Genomic DNA, 23,264 nt, shown 5'->3' with positions numbered 1-23,264 from the left:
CCCTTGCACCCCCAAACCCCCAAACCCCCCTGCACCCCTTGCACCCCCAATTCCCCCCTTGCACCCCCAATTCCCCCCGTACCCCCAAACCCCCCTGCACCCCCAAACCCCCCGTACCCCAATTCCCCTCCTTGCACCCCCAAACCCCCTTCACCCCCAAACCCCCTGCACCCCCAATTCCCCCACACACCCCCACCCCCCCTGCACCCCCAAACCCCCCTGTACCCCCAATTCCCCCCGTACCCCAATCCCCCCTGCACCCCAAACCCCCTGCACCCCCAAACCCCCCTGTACCCCCAATTCCCCCCGTACCCCAATCCCCCCTGCACCCCAAACCCCCTGCACCCCCACACCCCCTGCACCCCCAATTCCCCCCGCCCCCCCATTCTGCAGCCCCCCCGGCGCTGTCCCGGCACCAGCTCAACTTCCTGCAGGAGATCGGGACCGGCTGGTTCGGGAAGGTGAGGGGGGCACCGGGGGGGTCACCCCCTGAACCCCAAAAAAACCCACCCCTGCCCCCCCCCCCCCCACCCGCAGGTGATTCTGGGGGAGCTGCTGGGGGACCCCGGGGGGGGGCAGGTGGTGCTGAAGGAGCTTCGGGCCGGAGCCGGAGCCCCCGAGCAGCGGCGGTTCCTGCAGGAGGCGCTGCCGTACCGGTACCGGGGACCCAGGCGTCCGGGGGGACCCAGGCGTCCGGGGGGACCCAGGAGTTCGGGGGGACCCAGGAGTTCGGGAGGGACCCAGGAGTCCGGGGGACCCAGGAGTTCGGGGGACCCAGGGGTGGGGGGGACCCAGGAGTTTGGGGGGACCTGGGGGTGGGGGGACCCAGGCGTCCGGGGGGACCCAGGAGTTCAGGGGGACCTGGGGGTGGGGGGACCCAGGCGTCCGGGGGGACCCAGGAGTTCAGGAGGGACCCAGGAGTCCGGGGGACCCAGGAGTTCGGGAGGACCCAGGAGTTTGGGGGGGAGCCAGGGGTGGGGGGACCCAGGCATCCGGGGGGACCCAGGAGTTCAGGAGGGACCCAGGAGTTCGGGGGGACCCAGGAGTTCAGGGGACCCAGGAGTTCTGGGGGGGACCGCGGGCTTTGGGGGGGACCCAGGCATTCGGGAGGGACCCACCCAAGGGGGAGCCCAAGTTTTTTGGGGGGACCCAGGTGTCCGGGGGGGGGGGGGAGACCCTGAAATTTGTGGGACACAGGAAGTTTTGGAGGGGGGGGGGGGAGTCTGGGATTTAGTGGGGACCCAGGCGTTCGGGAGGGACCCAGGCGTCCGGGGGTTTTGGGGGTGGGGGGTTTGATGGGTGTCCTGTCCCCCCCCCCCCCCGCCATTCCCAGGAGCCTCCAGCACCCGAACCTGCTGCGCTGCCTGGGGGTGTGCGGGGGGGGCGGCGCCGGGCCCCTGCTGCTCGTCATGGAGTTCTGCCAGCTGGTGCGTGCACCGGGGTTTGCACCAGGGTCAGGGTCTGCACCGGGGTTTGCACCAGGGTTTGCACCAGGGTCAGGGTCTGCACCGGGGTTTGCACCAGGGTTTGCACCGGGGTCAGGGTCTGCACCGGGGTCTGCACCGGGGTCTGCACCGGGGTTTGCACCAGGGTCTGCACCGGGGTCTGCACCGGGGTCTGCACCGGGGTTTGCACCAGGGTCTGCACCAGGGTTTGCACCAGGGTTTGCAGCAGGGTTTGCACCAGGGTTTGCACCGGGGTCTGCACCGGGGTCTGCACCAGGGTTTGCACCAGGGTTTGCACCAGGGTCTGCACCGGGGTTTGCACCAGGGTCTGCACCGGGGTCTGCACCAGGGTCTGCACCGGGGTCTGCACCAGGGTTTGCACCAGGGTTTGCACCAGGGTTTGCACCAGGGTCTGCACCGGGGTTTGCACCAGGGTCTGCACCGGGGTCTGCACCAGGGTTTGCACCGGGGTCTGCACCAGGGTCTGCACCAGGGTCAGGGTCTGCACCAGTGTTTGCACCAGGGTTTGCACCAGGGTTTGCACCAGGGTCTGCACCAGGGTTTGCACCAGGGTCAGGGTCTGCACCAGGGTCTGCACCGGGGTTTGCACCAGGGTCTGCACCAGGGTTTGCACCGGGGTTTGCACCAGGGTCTGCACCAGGGTTTGCACCAGGGTCAGGGTCTGCACCAGGGTCTGCACCAGGGGCTCGTGGCGGTGCGGGGGGGGGTTGCACAAGTGGTTTTGCATGGAGGGGTTTGCACGAGGGGCTTTGCACGGGGAGGGTCGCACAGGAGCATGTTCACGGGGCTTTGCACGAGGGGTTGTGCGTGACGGGCGTTTCACAAGGCGGGGGTCGCACGAGGGGTTTGCACGAGGGGGTTTACACAAGGGGGTTGCACGAGGGGGCTTGTGCATGGGGGGGTTGCACGAGGGGGTTGCAAACGGGGCTTTGCACAATGGGGGGTGCAAAAGGGGTTGTGCACAAGGGGGGTGGCACACGGGACTTTGCAAAAGGGGGTTGCACAAGGGGGTTGTGCACGAGGGGTTTGCACGAGGGGGGTTCCAAGAGGGGTTTGCACAAGGGGGGTTGTGCACAGGGGGGTTTGCACGAGGGTCTTTGCGCAAGGGGGGTTGCGCAATGGGGGGGTGCAAAAGGAGTTGTGCACGAGGGGGGTTGCACACGGGGCTTTGCAAAAGGGGGTTGCACAAGGGGGTTGTGCACGAGGGGTTTGCACAAGGGGGTTGTGCACGGGGGGGTTGTGCACAGGGGGGTTTGCACGAGGGTCTTTGCACAAGGGGGGTTGCACAATGGGGGGGGTGCAAAAGGAGTTGTGCACAAGGGGGGTTGCACACGGGGCTTTGCAAAAGGGGGTTGCACACAGGGGTTGTGCATGAGGGGTTGTGCACAGCGGGGTTTGCACGAGGGTCTTTGCACAAGGGGGGTTGCACAATGGGGGGGTGGAAAAGGAGTTGTGCACAAGGGGGGTTGCACACGGGGGGGGCTTTGCAAAAGGGGGTTGCACACAGGGGTTGTGCACGAGGGGGTTGTGCACAGGGGGGTTTGCACGAGGGTCTTTGCACAAGGGGGTTCGTGCACAGGGGGACGTGAAGCGGTACCTGCGGGCGCAGCGGGGGCCCGGGGGGGGGACGCCGGAGCTGCCCCCCCGCGACCTGGCGACGCTGCAGCGTCTGGCGCTCGAGCTCACGCGGGGGCTGCGGCACCTGCACCAGCACGGCTTCCTGCACAGGTACCGCGCGCCGGGGGGCCCCGGACGCCTGGGTCCCCCGGACGCCTGGGTCCCTCTTTGGGGCAGGGGTTGGATGCCTGGGTCCCCCCGGATGCCTGGGTCCCTTGGATGCCTGGGTCCCCCGGACGCCTGGGTCCCTCTTTGGGGCGGGGGTTGGATGCCTGGGTCCCCCGGATGCCTGGGTCCCTTGGACACCTGGGTCCCCCGGACGCCTGGGTCCCTCTTTGGGTTGTGGGTTGGATGCCTGGGTGTCCCCGGATGCCTGGGTCCCTTGGACACCTGGGTCCCCCGGACGCCTGGGTCCCTCTTTGGGTTGGGGGTTGGATGCCTGGGTCCCCCGGATGCCTGGGTCCCTCTTTGGGGTGGGGGTTGGATGCCTGGGTCCCCCGGACGCCTGGGTCCCTCTTTGGGGCGGGGGTTGGATGCCTGGGTCCCCCGGATGCCTGGGTCCCTCGGATGCCTGGGTCCCCCGGACGCCTGGGTCCCTCTTTGGGGCGGGGGTTGGATGCCTGGGTCCCCCCGGATGCCTGGGTCCCTTGGACGCCTGGGTCCCCCGGACGCCTGGGTCCGTCTTTGGGGCCGGGGTTGGATGCCTGGGTCCCCCGGATGCCTGGGTCCCTCGGATGCCTGGGTCCCCCGGACGCCTGGGTCCTTCTTTGGGGCGGGGGTTGGATGCCTGGGTCCCCCCGGATGCCTGGGTCCCTCGGATGCCTGGGTCCCCCGGACGCCTGGGTCCTTCTTTGGGGCGGGGGTTGGATGCCTGGGTCCCCCTGGATGCCTGGGTCCCTTGGATGCCTGGGTCCCCCGGACGCCTGGGTCCCTCTTTGGGGCGGGGGTTGGATGCCTGGGTCCCCCCGGACGCCTGGGTCCCTTTGGAGTAGTGGGGCCGGACGCCTGGGTCCCTTAGGGATGGGAGGGGGAGCAGATGCCTGGGTCTTCACCCGGACTCCTGGGTCCCTCTGGGACGCCTGAGTCCCCCATGGAACCCTGGGTCCCCTGGGGGTGGGTCCCCCCCCGGACGCCTGGGTCCCCCCGGACGCCTGGGTCCCTCCCGGACGCCTGAGTCCCCCTGCAGTGACCTGGCCCTGCGGAATTGCCTCCTGACCTCGGAGCTGACGCTGCGCTTGGGGGACTATGGGCTGGGCCACAGCAACTACCGGGTGGGTGACACCGCGGGGACATGGTGGGGACACCAGGGTGGGGACACGGGGAGGGGGACGTGGGGACACGAGCAGGAGGGGCCCACGGGGATGGGGACAAGGAGCAGCTGGGTTGGGGACAAGGATGGAGGGACAAGGATGGGGACACGGGGATGGGGACAAGGACATGGGGACAAGGACGGGGACCGGGCAGGACGGGGGGACACGGGGATGGGGGGGACATGGGGATGGGGACAGTGACCCAGGGATGGGGACATGGCCAAGAGGGTGACAGGGATTGTTGTGGGGGGGGGACACGGGGTTGGGGACACAGGGACCGGCTGGGTTGGGGACAGGACGAGGTGACAATGCTGGGGACCCAAAGGGACAGACCTGGGGCTCTGGGGACACTTTGGGGACAGGGACCCAATGGGACAGACCTGGGGCTCTGGGGACAGTTGGGGACAAGGACCCAATGGGACACACCTGGGGTTGTGGGGACAGTTGGGGACAGGGACCCAATGGGACAGACCTGGGGCTCTGGGGACACTTTGGGGACAAGGACCCAATGGGACAGACCTGGGGCTGTGGGGACAGTTGGGGACAAGGTGACAATGCTGGGGACCCAATGGGACAGACCTGGGGCTGTGGGGACAGTTGGGGACAAGGTGACAATGCTGGGGACCCAATGGGACAGACCTGGGGCTCTGGGGACACTTTGGGGACAAGGACCCAATGGGACAGACCTGGGGCTGTGGGGACAGTTGGGGACAAGGTGACAATGCTGGGGACCCAATGGGACAGACCTGGGGCTCTGGGGACACTTTGGGGACAAGGTGACAATGGTGGGGACCCAATGGGACAGACCTGGGGCTGTGGGGACAGTTGGGGACAAGGTGACAAAGCTGGGGACCCACTGGGACAGACCTGGGGCTGTGGGGACAGTTGGGGACAAGGACCCAATGGGACAGACCTGGGGCTGTGGGGACAGTTGGGGACAAGGTGACAATGCTGGGGACCCAATGGGACACACCTGGGGTTGTGGGGACAGTTGGGGACAGGGACCCAATGGGACAGACCTGGGGCTGTGGGGACAGTTGGGGACACTTTGGGGGAGCCGTGGCGGTCGGGGACGCTCAGGGCCAGTTGGGGCCGCGTGGGGACAAGGTGACGTCCCCAGGAGGATTACTACGTCACCCCCGAGCGCGTCTGGGTCCCCCTGCGCTGGGTGGCACCCGAGCTGGTGACACAGACACAGGGGACGGTGACGGTGGCGGCGCAGAGCAAGGAGAGCAACGTCTGGTGAGTGGGGACACCGGGGACATGGGGACACGGGGGACATGGGGGACACCAGGGACACCGGGGACATTTGGGACATTGGGGACACGGGAGACATGGGGACATTGTGGACACAGGTGACAATGAGGACACCAGGGACATTGGGGACATTGGGGACACTGGGGACATGGGGGACACGGGGGACATGGGGGACATGGGGGACACTGGGGACATGGGGGACACAGGGGACATGGGGGACACCGGGGACATTGGGGACATGGGGGACACTGGGGACATGGGGGACATGGGGGACACCAGGGACATTGGGGACATGGGGGACACTGGGGACACTGGAGACATGGGGGACACCAGGGACATTGGGGACATTGGGGACACGGGGGACATGGGGGACACCGGGGACATGGGGACATTGGGGACATGGGGGACACGGGGGACATGGGGGACACCGGGGACATGGGGACATTGGGGACATGGGGGACATGGGGGACACGGGGGACATGGGGGACACCAGGGACACTGAGGACATTGGGGACATGGGGGACAGCGAGGGCACCAGGGACATTGGGGACACTGGGGACATTGGGGACACCGGGGACGTTGGGGACATTGGGGACACGGGGGACAGTGAGGACACCAGGGACATTGGGGACACTGGGGACATGGGGGACATTGGGGACATTGGGGACACGGGGGACAGTGAGGACACCAGGGACATTGGGGACACTGGGGACATGGGGGACACAGGGGACATGGGGGACACCAGGGACATTGGGGACATTGGGGACATGGGGGACACCAGGGACATTGGGGACACCAGTGACACTGAGGACACCAGGGACATAAGTGACATTGGGGACACCAGAGATTCTGGGGACATCGGGGACACTGAGGACACCAGGGTCACGGGGGACATGGGGACACTGGGGACATTGGGGACACCAGGGACAGGTTGGTGGCCTTGGTGACATTGTCCCCGTGTCCCCAGGTCCCTGGGGGTGACGCTGCGGGAGCTGGGAGGGGGTGATGTGATGTGATGGTGACACGGGTGACATTGTCCCCTGGTCCCTGGGGGTGACGCTGTGGGGGGGTTGATGTGATGTGATGGTGACACGGGTGACATTGTCCCTGTGTCCCCAGGTCCCTGGGGGTGACGCTGGGGGGGGGGTGATGTGTTGGTGACATTGTCACCGTGTCCCCAGGTCGCTGGGGGTGACGCTGTGGGACCTGTGGGGGGGTTGATGTGATGTGATGGTGACACGGGTGACATTGTCCCCAGGTCGCTGGGGGTGACGCTGTGGGGGGGTGATGTGATGTGATGGTGACACGGGTGACATTGTCCCCATGTCCCCAGGTCGCTGGGGGTGACGCTGCGGGAGCTGGGAGGGGGTGATGTGATGTGTTGGTGACACGGGTGACGTTGTCCCCAGGTCGCTGGGGGTGACGCTGTGGGGGGGTTGATGTGATGTGATGGTGACACGGGTGACATTGTCCCCTGGTCCCTGGGGGTGACGCTGCGGGGGGGTGATGCGATGTGATGTGATGTGTTGGTGACATTGTCCCCGTGTCCCCAGGTCGCTGGGGGTGACGCTGTGGGAGCTGTGGGGGGGTTGATGTGATGTGATGGTGACACGGGTGACATTGTCCCCATGTCCCCAGGTCGCTGGGTGTGACGCTGTGGGACCTGTGGGGGGGTGATGTGATGTGTTGGTGACACGGGTGACATTGTCCCCAGGTCGCTGGGGGTGACGCTGTGGGGGGGTTGATGAGATGTGATGTGATGTGATGTGATGGTGACACGGGTGACATTGTCCCCGTGTCCCCAGGTCGCTGGGGGTGACGCTGTGGGAGCTGGGGGGGGGTTGATGTGATGTGATGTGTTGGTGACACAGGTGACGTTGTCCCCAGGTCGCTGGGGGTGACGCTGTGGGGGGGTTGATGTGTTGGTGACATTGTCGCCGTGTCCCCAGGTCGCTGGGGGTGACACTGTGGGGGGGTGATGCGACGTGATGTGATGGTGACACGGGTGACATTGTCCCCATGTCCCCAGGTCGCTGGGGGTGACGCTGCGGGGGGGTGATGTGATGTGATGTGATGTGATGGTGACACGGGTGACGTTGTCCCCTGGTCCCTGGGGGTGACGCTGTGGGGGGGTTGATGTGATGTGATGTGATGGTGACACGGGTGACGTTGTCCCCAGGTCCCTGGGGGTGACGCCGTGGGGGGGTTGATGTGATGTGATGTGATGGTGACACGGGTGACGTTGTCCCCAGGTCGCTGGGGGTGACGCTGTGGGGAGGGTGATGTGATGTGATGGTGACACGGGTGACGTTGTCCCCAGGTCGCTGGGGGTGACGCTGTGGGAGCTGTGGGGGGTTGATGTGATGTGATGTGTTGGTGACACGGGTGACGTTGTCCCCGTGTCCCCAGGTCGCTGGGGGTGACGCTGCGGGAGCTGGGAGGGGGTGATGTGATGTGATGGTGACACGGGTGATGTTGTCCCCAGGTCGCTGGGGGTGACGCTGTGGGAGCTGGGGGGGGTTGATGTGATGTGTTGGTGACACGGGTGACGTTGTCCCCAGGTCGCTGGGGGTGACGCTGTGGGGGGGTGATGCGATGTGATGTGATGTGATGTGATGTGATGGTGACACGGGTGACGTTGTCCCCAGGTCGCTGGGGGTGACGCTGTGGGAGCTGTGGGGGGGTGATGCGATGTGATGGTGACACGGGTGACATTGTCCCCAGGTCGCTGGGGGTGACGCTGCGGGAGCTGTGGGGGGGTGATGCGATGTGGTGTGATGTGTTGGTGACATTGTCCCCGTGTCCCCAGGTCGCTGGGGGTGACGCTGTGGGGGGGTGATGCGATGTGATGTGATGTGTTGGTGACGTTGTCCCCGTGTCCCCAGGTCGCTGGGGGTGACGCTGTGGGAGCTGCTGGAGCTGGGCCGCCAGCCCCACCCGCAGCTGTCGGACCAGCAGCTGCTGCGGCGCCTCCTGCGGGGCCACCCGCCCCCCCTGCGCCGCCCCCGCCTGGCCCTGCCGCACACACAGGCCTGGTGAGCGCGGGAGCGGGACAGCGCGGGGACAGCGCGGGGACAGCGGGACATGGGGACAGCGCGGGGACAGCGGGACATGGGGACATGGGGACAGCATGGGGACAGGGGACACTGGGGACATGGGGACATGGGGACAGCATGGGGACATGGGGACAGCACAGGGGACATGGGGACATGGGGACAGCACGGGGGACGGGGGACACTGGGGACATGGGGACAGCATGGGGACAGCACGGGGACAGGGGGACAGGGGGACAGCATGGGGACAGAGCGACACTGGGGACATGGGGACAGCATGGGGACATGGGGACATGGGGACAGCGCGGGGGACGGGGGACACTGGGGACATGGGGACAGCATGGGGACATGGGGACATGGGGACAGCGCGGGGGACGGGGGACACTGGGGACATGGGGACAGCATGGGGACATGGGGACAGGGGGACAGCACGGGGACAGGGGGACAGGGGGACAGCATGGGGACAGAGCGACACTGGGGACATGGGGACAGCATGGGGACAGGGGGACATGGGGACAGCGCGGGGACAGCGCGGGGACAGGGGGACATGGGGACAGCGCGGGGACAGGGGGACAGCACAGGGGACGGGGGACACTGGGGACATGGGGACATGGGGACAGCACGGGAGACGGGGGGACACTGGGGACAGGGGGACAGCATGGGGACATGGGGACAGCACGGGGGATGGGGGACACTGGGGACAGGGGACACCGGGGACATCATGGGGACATGGCAACAGCATGGGGACAGGGGGACACCGGGGACATGGGGGCACTGGGGACGGGGGACACCGGGGACAGGGGACACCGGGGACATCATGGGGACATGGCAACAGCATGGGGACAGGGGGACACCGGGGACATGGGGGCACTGGGGACATCATGGGGACATGGGGGCAGCACGGGGGACACTGGGGACATGGGGACAGCACGGGAGACAGGAGGACACCATGGACACGGGGACAGCACTGGGATGGGGGGACACTGGGGACATGGGGGCAGCATGGGGACAGGGGGACAAGGGGCATCATGGGGACATGGGGACACTGGGGACATGGGGACAGCATGGGGACAGGGGGACAGCACGGGGGACGGGGGACACTGGGGACATGGGGGCACTGGGGACATGGGGGCAGCACGGGGGACGGGGGGACACTGGGGACATGGGGGCACTGGGGACATCATGGGGACACTGGGGACAGGGGGACACCAGGGACACGGGGACAGCACGGGGACGGGGGACACTGGGGACACGGGGACAGCATGGGGGATGGGGGGACACTGGGGACATGGGGACATCATGGGGACAGGAGGACATGGGGACAGCACAGGGACAGCATGGGGACATCATGGGGACAGGGGGACACTGGGGACATGGAGACATCATGGGGACAGGGGGACATGGGGCATTATGGGGACATGGGGACACTGGGGACATCATGGAGGATATGGGGGGACACGTGGACATCATGGGGACATCATGGGGGACATGGGGACACTGGGGACATCATGGGGACACTGGGGACATGATGGGGACATCGGGGGACATGGGGACATCATGCGGGGCATGGGGACAAGGAGCACTATGGGGACATGGGGACATCATGGGGACATCATGGGGACATGGGGGATGAGGGGGGATGAGGGGACACAGGGACATAAGGAACACGGGGGACATTTGGGACACCTGGAGGGACACAGGGGGAAGTGGGGGGGACATCTGGGGGGACACGGGTGTCCCCATCCCTGTCCCCATCCGTTCTCCCCCAAAACTGGGCTGTCCCTCCACATTGTCCCCTCCCTGTCCCCATGTCCCCCACATCCCCATGTCCCCCCATGTCCCTTCACTGTCCCCACATGTCCCCTCTCTGTCCCCATATCCCCATGTCCCCCCATGTCCCCACGTCCCCTCACTGTCCCCATATCCCCATGTCCCCCCATGTCCCCACGTCCCCTCACTGTCCCCATATCCCCATGTCCCCCCATGTCCCCACGTCCCCTCACTGTCCCCATATCCCCATGTCCCCCCATGTCCCCTCACTGTCCCCCCATGTCCCCATGTCCCCACGTCCCCATATCCCCCACGTCCCCCATGTCCCCTCTCTGTCCCCATATCCCCCATGTCCCCCTATGTCCCTCCATGTCCCCACGTCCCCATATCCCCCATGTCCCCCTATGTCCCCACATCCCCTCACTGTCCCCATATCCCCCATGTCCCCATGTCCCCCCACGTCCCCTCTCTGTCCCCATATCCCCCATGTCCCCCATGTCCCCCCATGTCCCCCATGTCCCCCCATCCCCTCACTGTCCCCATATCCCCCTATGTCCCCACGTCCCCATATCCCCCATGTCCCCACGTCCCCCCGTCCCCTCACTGTCCCCATATCCCCCATGTCCCCCTATGTCCCCACGTCCCCATATCCCCCATGTCCCCCTATGTCCCCACATCCCCTCACTGTCCCCATATCCCCCATGTCCTCCTATGTCCCCCCATGTCCCCACGTCCCCATGTCCCCCATGTCCCCCTATGTCCCCACGTCCCCTCTCTGTCCCCATATCCCCCATGTCCCCAATGTCTCCCCATGTCCCCCCATGTCCCCAAGTCCCCATATCCCCCATGTCCCCCTATGTCCCCACATCCCCTCACTGTCCCCATATCCCCCATGTCCCCCTATGTCCCCATGTCCCCTCACTGTCCCCATATCCCCTATGTCCCCAATGTCCCCCCATGTCCCCCTGTCCCCCGACGTCCCCTCACTGTCCCCATATCCCCTATGTCCCCAATGTCCCCCCATGTCCCCCTGTCCCCCGACGTCCCCTCTCTGTCCCCACATCCCCATATCCCCCCCATCCCCCCGTCCCCTCACTGTCCCCATGTCCCCATGTCCCCCCACGTCCCCCCGTCCCCTCACTGTCCCCATATCCCCCATGTCCCCCATGTCCCCCCACGTCCCGCCCCGTCCCCTCACTGTCCCCCCGTCCCCAGGTTCGGGCTCCTGCAGTCCTGCTGGCGCCCCCCGCCGCAGCGCCCGTCCCTGGACGAGCTGCATTGTCACCTGCGCCACCTCCTGCGCTGCCCCCCGGGGGGGTCCCCGTTCCCCCTGCTGTCCCCCCTGCTGTCCCCGGACCCCGAGGACGTTCTGACCGTCACCCAGAGCACCCGCGGCCGCTTGGCCTTCGAGTGCCTTTGGGAACGAGCGCGGGGGTGAACGGGGGGCGACGCCCGCCCCGCGCCCCCCGCCCCGACCTTGGGGACCCCCGGCGTGGTGCCGGTTTTGGGGGCGCGAAGCCCCTCGGGGGGCAGCGAGTATTTCATCCGCCTGGAGGAGCACGAGGCGGGAGGGGACGCCTTGGGGACGACGGCGCTGCCGCCCCCTCCCCGCGTCCCCAACCCCTTCCGGGCGACGTTGCGGACAGGAGGGGACGCGTGGGGGACGCAGAGCTCGGGGGGCAGCACCGTGGGGAGCGGGGACAGCAGCCCCCCGCCGCGCCGCCCGCTGCCGTGCCCCCTGTGCCGCGGCGACGACGACGGGGACGCGGGGGACACCGGGGACACCGGGGTCACCGTCACCTGCCGCTGCGCGCTGGCCCCCCCCGGGGAGCTGGTGAGGGGGTGGCGGGAACGGGGGACCCCCCCTGCGCCCCCGATGTGACAGCGCGGGGGACGACTCGTCCCTGAGGGCTGAGAGGGGGTCGCTGGTCGAGTGTCCCGCGGCCACCGGGGACCTTGGGGACAATGGGGACGTTGGGGACAACGGGGAGACCCAGGGGCACCCCGGGGCGTGGGGGGGGGCGGGCGAGGTGGCCCCGTGGGGACAAAAGGGGGCGGTGGCGAGCAGAGAGGTGGCACCCGGGGTGTCACCGTCGGGACTGGAAATGTCCCCGTGGGGACAAGAGAAGGCGTTGGTGACACAAGGGACGTCCCCTTTGGAGCTGGAGATGTCCCCGTGGGGACATACCGGACGGGAGGTGGCACCTGGGGGACAAGGGACGTCCCCTTTGGACCCGGAGGTGGCACCTTGGGGACAAGAGAAGGTGTTGGTGACACAAGGGACGTCCCTTTGACCCGGAGGTGGCACCTTGGGGACAACCCAGACGGGAGGTGGCACCTGGGGACAAGGGACGTCCCCTTTGGACCCAGAGGTGGCACCTTGGGGACAAGAGAAGGTGGCGGTGACACAAGGGATGTCCCCTTTGGAGCTGGAGGTGGCACCTTGGGGACAAGAGAAGGTGGCAGTGACACAAGGGACGTCCCCTTTGGAGCTGGAGGTGGCACCTTGGGGACAAGAGAAGGTGGCAGTGACACAAGGGACGTCCCCTTTGCAGCTGGAGATGTCCCCGTGGGGACAAACCGGACGGGAGGTGGCACCCGGGGGACAAGAGAGGCCACCGCTGCCACCAGAGAGGCCACCGGTGACAAGGGAGGTGGCACCCGGGGGACAAGGGACGTCCCCTTTGTCATTGAAGGTGGCCCCGTGGGGACAAGAGAGGCCACCGAGAGCACAGGTGGCACCTGGGGGACAAGGGACGTCCCCTTTGGAGCTGGAGATGTCCCCGTGGGGACAACCAAGACAACAGGTGGCACCTGGGGTGTCCCCTTGGTCATCGGAGGTGGCCCCTTGGGGACAAGAGCAGCCACCGTTGTCACCAGAGAGGCCACCAAGACGAGAGGTGGCACCTGGGGGACAAGGGACGTCCCCTTGGAACTGGACATGTCCCCGTGGGGACAACCAAGACAAGAGGTGGCACCTGGGTGTCCCCTTTGTCATCAGAGATGTCCCCGTGGGGACAAGAGAGGCCACCGCTGCCACCAGAGAGGCCACCAAGACGAGAGGGGCACCTGGGGGACAAGGGACGTCCCCTTTGGAACGGGAGGTGGCACCTCGGGGACAAGAGAAGGTGGAGGTGACACGAGTGACGTCCCCTTTGGAACGGGAGGTGGCACCTTGGGGACAAGAGAAGGTGGAGGTGACACGAGTGACGTCCCCTTTGGAGCTGGAGGTGGCACCTTGGGGACACAAGAGGCCACCAAGACGAGAGGTGGCACCTGGGGTGTCCCCTTTGCGGTGGCCTCATGGGGACAAGATGGGTCGTCGTTGACACAAGTGACATCCCCTTTGTCACCGGAGGTGGCCCCCTTGGGGACAAGAGAGGCCACCGCTGCCACCAGAGAGGCCACCAAGACAAGAGGTGGCACCTGGGGGACAAGGGACGTCCCCTTTGGAGCTGGAGGTGGCCCCTTGGGGACAAGAGAGGCCACCAAGACAAGAGGTGGCACCTGGGGGACAAGGGACATCCCCTTTGGAGCTGGAAATGTCCCCATGGGGACCATCAAGACGAGAGGTGGCGCCTGGGGGACAAGGGACGTCCCCTTTGTCATCGGAGGTGGCCCCGTGGGGACAAGAGAGGCCACCAAGACAAGAGGTGGCGCCTGGGGACAAGGGACGTCCCCTTTGGACCCAGAGGTGGCACCTTGGGGACAAGAGAAGGTGTTGGTGACACAAGGGACGTCCCCTTTGGAGCTGGAGGTGGCACCTTGGGGACAAGAGAAGGTGCTGGTGACACAAGGGACGTCCCCTTTGGAGCTGGAGGTGGCACCTTGGGGACAAGAGGTGCCACCGTTGAGTCCAGAGGTGGCACCTGGGGGACAAGGGACGTCCCCTTTGTCATCGGAGGTGGCCCCGTGGGGACAAGACGTGTCACCTCCACCAGGAGAGACGTCACCGAGGACACAAGGGACATCCCCTTTGGTGGCACCGACGGGAGAGACGTCACCTCGGGGACAAGGGACGGTCCCCTGGGCGCTGCAGATGTCCCCTTTGGCACAGGACGTGTCCCCTTTGGCACAAGGGACAGTGACGGGGACACCAGGACGTCCCCTGTGGCACCAGAGACGCCCCCAAGGACACGAGAGGTGGCACCTGGGACGTCCCCATGGACACCAGGAGTGTCACCGACCCCACCAGAGATGTCACCAAACCCACCCGAAGTGGCGCCTGGGACACCAGGGATGTCCCCACGGACACAAGAAGTGTCACCAACCCCACCAGAGGTGCCACCAAACCCACCAGAAGTGTCACCAAACCCACCAGAGGTGGCACCTGGGACACCAGGACCGTCCCCATGGACACCACAAGTGTCACCGACCCCACCAGAGGTGGCACCGACCCCATCGGAGATGTCACCAAACCCACCAGAAGTGTCACCAACCCCACCAGAAGTGTCCCCTGGGACACCAGGGACATCCCCATGGACACCAGGAGTGGCATTGACCCCACCAGAAGTGTCACCAAACCCATCAGAGATGTCACCGAGCCCACCAGAGGTGGCACCTGGGACACCAGGAACGTCCCCATGGACACAAGAAGTGTCACCGACCCCACCAGAGATGTCACCGACCCCACCAGAAGTGTCACCAAACCCACCAGAGCTGCCACTTGGGACACCAGGGACGTCCCCACAGACACCAGAAGTGTCACCGACCCCATCAGAGATGTCACCTGGGACACCAGGGACGTCCCCATGGACACCAGGAGTGTCACCGACCCCACGAGAAGCGTCACCTGGGACACCAGGGACGTCCCCTTCGTCCCCAGCGATGTCCCCACGGACACCAGGGGCCCCAGGGACGTCCCCGAGGGCGGGTTGTCCCCAGGGGGCTCCTTGGGGACACCCGCCAGGGTCCCCCTGCCCAGGCGCCGGTGTCACCGTCCCCGCGCCACCAACGGCCCCAGAGGACAAGGTGGCCCTGGTGGCCGGGGACCCCCCTGGGGACGTCCCAAGGCGGGGGGACACAAGGGATGTCCCCAAATGGGGACGCAGGGATGTCCCCAAAGACAGGGGGGTCCCCAAAGGGATCCCCAGAAATGTCCCCAAAGGCAGGGGGGTCCCCAAATTGTCCCCAAAGGGATCCCCAGAGATGTCCCCAAGGAAGCCCCACATGTCCCCAAAGGGATCCCCAGAAATGTCCCCAAAAGCGTCCCCAGAAATGTCCCCAAGGAAGCCCCAGATGTCCCCAAGGAAGGCCCAGATGTCCCCAAAAGTGTCCCCGGAAATGTCCCCGAAGAGGCCCCAGATGTCCCCAAACGGGTCCCCAGGGACGTCCCCACGGGGCTGCCCAGGAGGGGACCCCAAAAAGTGTCCCCAGATGTCCCCAGAGAAGTGTCCCCCAAGGGGGTCCCTGGACAAGGTCCCCAAGGGGTCCCCAAGGAGGTGTCACCAGACGTCCCCAAAGGGACATCACGAGATGTCCCCAAAGAGGCGCCAAGAGACATCGCCAAGGAGACCCCAAGAGATGTCCCCAAGGAAGGGCCACCAGGTGTCCCCAAAGGGGTCCCCAAGGAAATATCGAGAGATGTCCCCAAGGAAATGCCAAGAGATGTCCCCAAAGGGGTCCCCAAGGAGAGCCCAGGAGATGTCCCCAAGGAAATATCAAGAGATGTCCCCAAGGAAGGGCCACCAGGTGTCCCCAAGGGGGTCCCCAAGGAGACCCCAAGAGATGTCCCCAAGGAAGGGCCACCAGGTGTCCCCAAAGGGCTCCCCAAGGAAATGCCAAGAGATGTCCCCAAAGGGGTCCCCAAGGAGACCCCAAGGGACGTCCCCAAGGAAATATCAAGAGATGTCCCCAAGGAGACCCCAAGAAATGTCCCCGAGGGGGTCCCCAAGGAGACGCCAAGAGATGTCCCCAAAGGGGTCCCCAGGGAAAGGCCACCAGATGTCCCCAAGGAGACCCCAAGAGACGTCCCCAAGGAAGGGCCACCAGATGTCCCCAAAGAAATATCAAGAGATGTCCCCAAGGAGACCCCAAGAGACGTCCCCAAGGGGGTCCCCAAGGAGACCCCAAGAGACGTCCCCAAGGAAGGGCCACCAGATGTCCCCAAAGGGGTCCCCGAGGAGACCCCAAGAGACGTCCCCAAGGAAGGGCCACCAGGTGTCCCCAAAGGGGTCCCCAAGGAGACCCAAGAGATGTCCCCAAGGGGGTCCCCGAGGAGACCCCAGGAGCTGTCCCCAAGCAGACGCCCCCAAGCGTCCCCTCGGGGGACTCCGGCGCTGTCCCCAAGCGCGTCCCAACCCGCGGTGTCCCCTGGGGTGTCCCCGGAAGTGTCCCCAGGAGTGTCCCCCGCCATAGTGTCCCCAGGGGTGTCCCCGGGGGTGTCCCCGGGGGTGTCCCCCCCCATGGTGTCCCTGGGGGTGTCCCCGGGGGTGTCCCCAGAAGTGTCCCCAGGGGTGTCCCCAGGGGTGTCCCCAGGGGTGACAGCGCCGTCCCCCCCCGCGGGGGTCGTGGGGGGCGGGGCCGCCCCCGCGGGGGGGGGCGAAGGCGGGACAGGCGCCCCCTGGCGGCCCGTGGGGGGACACGGGCGGCGCCAGCGACGCCACCGGCGCCAGCGACGGCAGCGGGGGACACCCCCCCCCCAGCAGCGCCGACATCAGAGGTGAGGGGGCAAGGGTTGGGGGGAAAAAGGGGGTTTTGGGGAAAAAAAAGGGGGGGGAGAAAAAAGGGGGTGGGGGGGAGGTGGGCTTTTTGGGGGGGGAAAAGGGTTTTTTTAGGGGGGAAGGGGGGTTATTTGGGGGAAAAAGGGGGGGTTTGGGGGAGAAAAAAAGGGGGATCTGGGGGAAGAAAAAGGGGGGGTTTGGGGAAAAGGGGTTGGGGAAAAAGGGGGTTTTGGGGAAAAAGGGGTTTTGGGGAAAAAGGGGTTTTGGGGGAAAAAAAGGGTTTTTTTGGGGGGAAAAGGGAGTTGTTTGGGGGTAAAAAGGGGGATTTGGGGGAAGAAAAGGGGTTTTTTTAGGGAAAAGGGTTTTTTGGGAAAAAGGGTTTTTTTGGGGGAAAAGGAGGGATATTTGGAGGGAAAAAGGGGGATTTTTGGGGGGAAAAAGGGGGATTTTTGGGGAAAAAGGGGGATTTTTGCGGGGGAAAAAGGGGATTTTTGGGGGGAAAAAGGGGGATATTTTTTTGGGGAAAAAAGGGATTTGAGAGAAAAAAGAGGGATTTTGAGGAAAAAGGGGGTTTGGGAGAAAATTGGGTTTTGGGGGTGAAACGGGTTTTTTGGTGGGAAAAGGTTTCTTTGGGGAGAAAAGAGGATTGTGGGGAAAAAGGTTTTTTGAGAGAGAAAAGGGCTCTGGGGGGACAAAGCGGAATTTGGGGGCACCTTCTGGCCCCTCCCCCTTTGACTCTTTGTCCTTTTTTCTCTCCCCCCAACTGCCCCATAACCCCCCAAACCTGCCCCATAACCCCCACCCTGCCCCATAACCCCCCAAACCTGCCCCATAACCCCCCAAACCTGCCCCATAACCCCTGACCACCACCCTGCCCCATAACCCCCAAACCTGCCCCATAACCCCCAAACCTGCCCCATAACCCCTGACCACCACCCTGCCCCATAACCCCCCAAACCTGCCCCATAACCCCCAAATCTGCCCCATAACCCCCAAAACTTCCCCACAAACCCTTCCCTGACCCCCACCCTGCCCCATAACCACCCAAACCTGCCCCATAACCCCCCAACCCTGCCCTATTACCCCTCCCTGACCCCCACCCTGCCCCATAACCCCCAAACCCGCCCCATAACCCCTCCCTGACCCCACCCCCACCCCATAACCCCTAAACCTGCCCCATAACCCCCAAACCCGCCCCACAACCCCTCCCTGACCTACCCCCCCCACCCCACAACCCCCAAATCCGCCCCATAACCCCCAAACCTGCCCCATAACCCCCAATTCCCTCATAACCCCCAAACCACCCCCATACCCCCAAACCCGCCCCACAACCCCCCCTGACCCCCCCAACCTGCCCCATAACCCCTCCCTGAACCCCCCCCCCCCCACAACCCCCCCCGACCCCCCAACCTGCCCCACAACCCCTCCCTGACCCCCCCCACAACCCTCAAACCTGCCCCACAACCCTCAATTCCCCCATAACCCCCAACCTGCCCATAACCCCTCCCTGACCCCCCCCACCCCACACCCCCCCCCGACCCCCCAACCTGCCCCACAATCCTCCCTGACCCCCCCACCCCACAACCCCCCCCTGACCCCCAACCTGCCCCATAACCCCTCCCTGACCCCCCCCACCCCACAACCCCCCCGACCCCCCAACCTGCCCCACAACCCCTCCCTGACCCCCCCACCCCACAACCCCCCCTGACCCCCAACCTGCCCCACAACCCCTGACCCCCACCCTGCCCCATAACCCCCCAAACCCGCCCATAACCCCCAATTCCCTCATAAACCCCCAACCTGCCCCACAACCCCTCCCTGACCCCCCCCCATAACCCCCAAACCCGCCCCACAACCCCCCCCGGCCCACCCCCCCCCAGCCAAGGCCTCCCGCCTGTCGCTGCCGCTGCCCCCCCTGTCCCTGCGGCCCTTCCCGGCCCGGCCGGGCCCGCGCTGGGAGAGCCCGGAGCCGCGGGGGGACCCCGAGGACGGGGACGGGGACGGGGACGAGGGGCCCGGCGGGGCCGGCGCGGCGGTGCCGCTGGTGCTGAGCGCGGCCCGCGGGGACGGGCGGCGGCTGCGCGGCCTCCTCCGGGCCGGCGGCGAGCGGCGCCCGGGCCGGCGCCGGAAGCGGAAGGCGGTGTCGTTCTTCGATGACGTCACCGTGTACCTGTTCGACCAGGTGGGGGGAAGGGGGAGGTGATTGGTGGAGGGAAAGGGGCGGGGAAAGGGAGGAGCTGATTGGAGGAGGGAAAGGGGGCGGGGAAAGGGGGGGCGGGGAAAGGGGGCGGGAAAAGGGGACAAGGGGAGGAGCTGATTGGTGGAGGGAAAGGGGGCGGGGCAAGGGGCGGGGCGGGGCAAGGGGCAGGGACAAGGGGACAAGGGGAGGAGCTGATTGGTGGAGGTAAAGGGGGCGGGGCAAGGGGACAAGGGGAGGAGCTGATTGGTGGAGGGAAAGGGGGCGGGGCAAGGGGCGGGGGCGGGGCAAGGGGGCAGGGACAAGGGGACAAGGGGAGGAGCTGATTGGTGGAGGTAAAGGGGGCGGGGAAAGGGGACAAGGGGAGGAGCTGATTGGTGGAGGGAAAGGGGGCGGGGCAAGGGGACAAGGGGAGGAGCTGATTGGTGGACGTAAAGGGGGCGGGGACAAGGGGAGAAGGGGAGGAGCTGATTAGAGGAGGAAAAGGGGGCGGGGAAAGGGGGGGGCGGGGAAAGGGGGGGGCGGGGAAAAGGGGACAAGGGGAGGAGCTGATTGGTGGAGGGAAAGGGGGCGGGGCAAGGGGAGGGGCAGGGAAAGGGGTGGGGAAAAGGGGACAAGGGGAGGAGCTGATTGGTGGAGGGAAAGGGGCGGGGCAAGGGGACAAGGGGAGGAGCTGATTGGAGGAGGGAAAGGGGGCGGGGCAAGGGGAGGGGCAGGGAAAGGGGCGGGGAAAAGGGGAGAAGGGGAGGAGCTGATTGGTGGAGGGAAAGGGGCGGGGACAAGGGGGCGGGGCAAGAGGCGGGGCGGGGCAAGGGGCGGGGACAAGGGGACAAGCGGAGGAGCTGATTGGAGGAGAGAAAGGGGGGGCGGGGCAAAGGGAGGGGACAAGGGGAGGAGCTGATTGGTGGAGGGAAAGGGGGCGGGGACAAGGTGACAAGGGGGCGGGGCAAGGGGAGGGGCGGGGACAAAGGGAGGAGCTGATTGGAGGAGATTACGGGGGCGGGGACAAAGCAGGGGAGGAGCCATTGGGAGGAGGCGGAGTCAGATGGGCGGGGTTTAAAGGGGGCGGGGCCAAGAGGGAGGGGGCGTGTCCGGCTGTGCGAGGCTCCGCCCCGCCCCGTGCAGGAGACACCAACCAACGAGCTGAGCTGCCAGAGCGGCACCGACGGGGAGGGGGCGGAGCCCGACGCTCTGGCGCCCCCTGGCGGGATCGGTGGGTGCGGCCGCCGGCGGGAGGACCCGGGCGGGGGTCATGGGGGGGGGTCCCTGCCCCATAGAGGGGGGTCTGTGCCCCATAGGAGGTTCATGGGGGGGTCTCTGTCCCATGGGGGGGGTCTCTGCCCCATAGAGGGGTTGTTGGGGTGGTCTCTGCCCCATAGAGGGTTCTCTGCCCCATAGGAGATTCATGGGGGGGTCCCTGCCCCATGGGGGGTCTCTGCCCCATAGGGGGTTGTTGGGAGGGTCTCTGCCCCATAGGAGGTCTCTGCCCCATAGAGGGTTCTCTGCCCCATAGGAGGTTCGTGGGGGGGTCTCTGCCCCATGGGGGGGGTCTCTGCCCCATAGAGGGGTTGTTGGGGGGGTCTCTGCCCCATAGAGGGTTCTCTGCCCCATAGGAGGTTCATGAGGGGTCCCTGCCCCATAGAGGGGGTCCCTGCCCCATAGGAGGTTCATGGGGGGGTCTCTGCCCCATAGAGGGGTTGTTGGGGGGGTCTCTGCCCCATAGAGGCTTCTCTGCCCATAGGAGATTCATGGGGGGGTCTCTGCCCCATAGGAGGTTCATGGGGGGGTCTCTGCCCCATGGGGGGGTGTTGGGGGGGTCTCTGCCCCATGGGGGGGTCTCTGCCCCATAGAGGGTTCTCTGCCCCATAGGAGGTTCGTGGGGGGGTCCCTGCCCCATGGGGGGGTCTCTGCCCCATAGGAGGTTCATGGGGGGTCCCTGCCCCATGGGGGGGTCTCTGCCCCATAGAGGGGGTCTGTGCCCCATAGGAGGTTCATGGGGGGGTCTCTGTCCCATGGGGGGGGGCTCTGCCCCATAGAGGGGTTGTTGGGGGGGTCTCTGCCCCCATAGAGGGGTTCTCTGCCCCATAGGAGGTTCATGGGGGGGTCCCTGCCCCATGGGGGGGTCTCTGCCCCATAGGGGGGTTGTGGGAGGGTCTCTGCCCCATAGGAGGTCTCTGCCCCATAGAGGGTTCTCTGCCCCATAGGAGGTTCGTGGGGGGTCTCTGCCCCATGGGGGGGTCTCTGCCCCCATAGAGGGGTTGTTGGGGGGGTCTCTGCCCCATAGAGGGTTCTCTGCCACATAGGAGGTTCATGAGGGGTCCCTGCCCCATAGAGGGGGTCCCTGCCCCATAGGAGGTTCATGGGGGGGTCTCTGCCCCATAGAGGGGTTGTTGGGGGGTCTCTGCCCATAGAGGCTTCTCTGCCCCATAGGAGATTCATGGGGGGGTCTCTGCCCCATCGGAGGTTCATGGGGGGGTCTCTGCCCCATGGGGGGGGTGTTGGGGGGTCTCTGCCCCATGGGGGGGTCTCTGCCCCATAGAGGGTTCTCTGCCCCATAGGAGGTTCGTGGGGGGTCCCTGCCCCATGGGGGGTCTCTGCCCCATAGGAGGTTCATGGGGGGGTCCCTGCCCCATGGGGGGGTCTCTGCCCCATAGAGGGGGTCTGTGCCCCATAGGAGGTTCATGGGGGGGTCTCTGTCCCATGGGGGGGGGTCTCTGCCCCATAGAGGGGTTGTTGGGGGGGTCTCTGCCCCATAGAGGGTTCTCTGCCCCATAGGAGGTTCATGGGGGGGTCCTGCCCCATGGGGGGTCTCTGCCCCATAGAGGAGTCTCTGCCCCATAGGAGATTCATGGGGGGGTCCCTGCCCCATGGGGGGTCTCTGCCCATAGGGGGTTTGTTGGGGGGGTCTCTGCCCCATAGGAGGTCCCTGCCCCATAGAAGGTTTCATGGGGGGTCCCTGCCCCATGGGGGGGTCTCTGCCCCATAGAGGGTTCTCTGCCCCATAGGAGGTTCGTGGGGGGGTCCCTGCCCCATGGGGGGGTCTCTGCCCCCATAGAAGGTTCATGGGGGGGTCCCTGCCCCATGGGGAGGTCTCTGCCCCATAGGGGGGTTGTTGGGGGGGTCTCTGCCCCATAGGAGGTCCCTGCCCCATAGAAGGTTCATGGGGGGGTCTCTGCCCCATGGGGGAGTCTCTGCCCCATAGGGGGGTCTCTGCCCCATAGGAGGTCTCTGCCCCATAGAGGGTTCTCTGCCCCATAGGAAATTCATGGGGGGGTCCCTGCCCCATAGGAGATTCATGGGGGGGTCTCTGCCCCATGGGGGGGTCCCTGCCCCATAGGAAATTCATGGGGGGTCCCTGCCCCATGTGGGGGGGCTCATGGTGGGGGGGGGGTCCCTGCCCCATAGGAGGTTTGTGCCCCATGGGGGTTGTTGGGGGGTCTGTGCCCCATGGGGGGTTGGTGGGGGGTCTGTGCCCCATGGGGGGTTCCCTGACCCCCATCCCCCCCCCCCCCCCCCCCAGACGGGCTGTTGTGTGGGGGAGGAGCGGGACCCCCCCGACCCCCCCCAGGCCGGGGACCCCCGCCCGGGCACCGCTTCACCGTCTGCCCCGCCCTGGAGCCCCCCCGGGGCCCCCCCGAAACCGAGCGCCCCACGGCCGGTGAGGGGCCGGGGGGGTCCATGGGGCAGGTTTGGGGGGGTCCTGGGGGGGCAGGTTTGGGGGGCTTGGGGGGGTCCTATGGGGCAGGTGGGGGATATGGGGGGTCCTAGGGGTTCAGGTTTGGGGGGCTTGGGGGGGGCAAAGGGGCAGATTTGGGGGTTCGGGGGTCCTGGGGGGCAGATTTGGGGGATATGGGGGGTCCTGGGGGGGCAGGTTTGGGGGGCTTGGGGGGGCAAAGGGGCAGGTTTGGGGGTCCTATGGGACAGATTTGGGG

The 23,264-nt window shown here is 66.3% G+C and overlaps 1 protein-coding gene across 1 annotated transcript; it reads left to right on the top strand.

The window, feature by feature from the left end:
• Positions 1 to 393: 393 nt before the first annotated feature.
• Positions 394 to 22,860, top strand: LOC136002776 (serine/threonine-protein kinase LMTK3-like; the record flags this gene model as incomplete). The annotated part of the gene is given in 13 exon segments (XM_065658004.1): positions 394 to 461; positions 538 to 656; positions 1,334 to 1,427; positions 3,046 to 3,194; positions 4,270 to 4,354; positions 5,514 to 5,635; positions 8,536 to 8,685; positions 11,689 to 12,351; positions 14,594 to 15,485; positions 16,960 to 17,134; positions 19,016 to 19,317; positions 20,458 to 20,545; positions 22,853 to 22,860. Coding segments are annotated over 13 exon segments (2,915 nt in total), but the record flags the coding sequence as incomplete, so codon positions are not given.
• Between the last annotated feature and the right edge of the window lie 404 nt (positions 22,861 to 23,264).

This window comes from Caloenas nicobarica, unplaced genomic scaffold, assembly GCF_036013445.1.
Source record: "Caloenas nicobarica isolate bCalNic1 unplaced genomic scaffold, bCalNic1.hap1 Scaffold_344, whole genome shotgun sequence".
In the NCBI taxonomy this organism is placed as follows: Eukaryota; Metazoa; Chordata; class Aves; order Columbiformes; family Columbidae; genus Caloenas; species Caloenas nicobarica.
The sequence above is the reverse complement of the archived record's forward strand: the minus strand, read 5'-3'. Positions and strand labels throughout refer to the sequence as shown.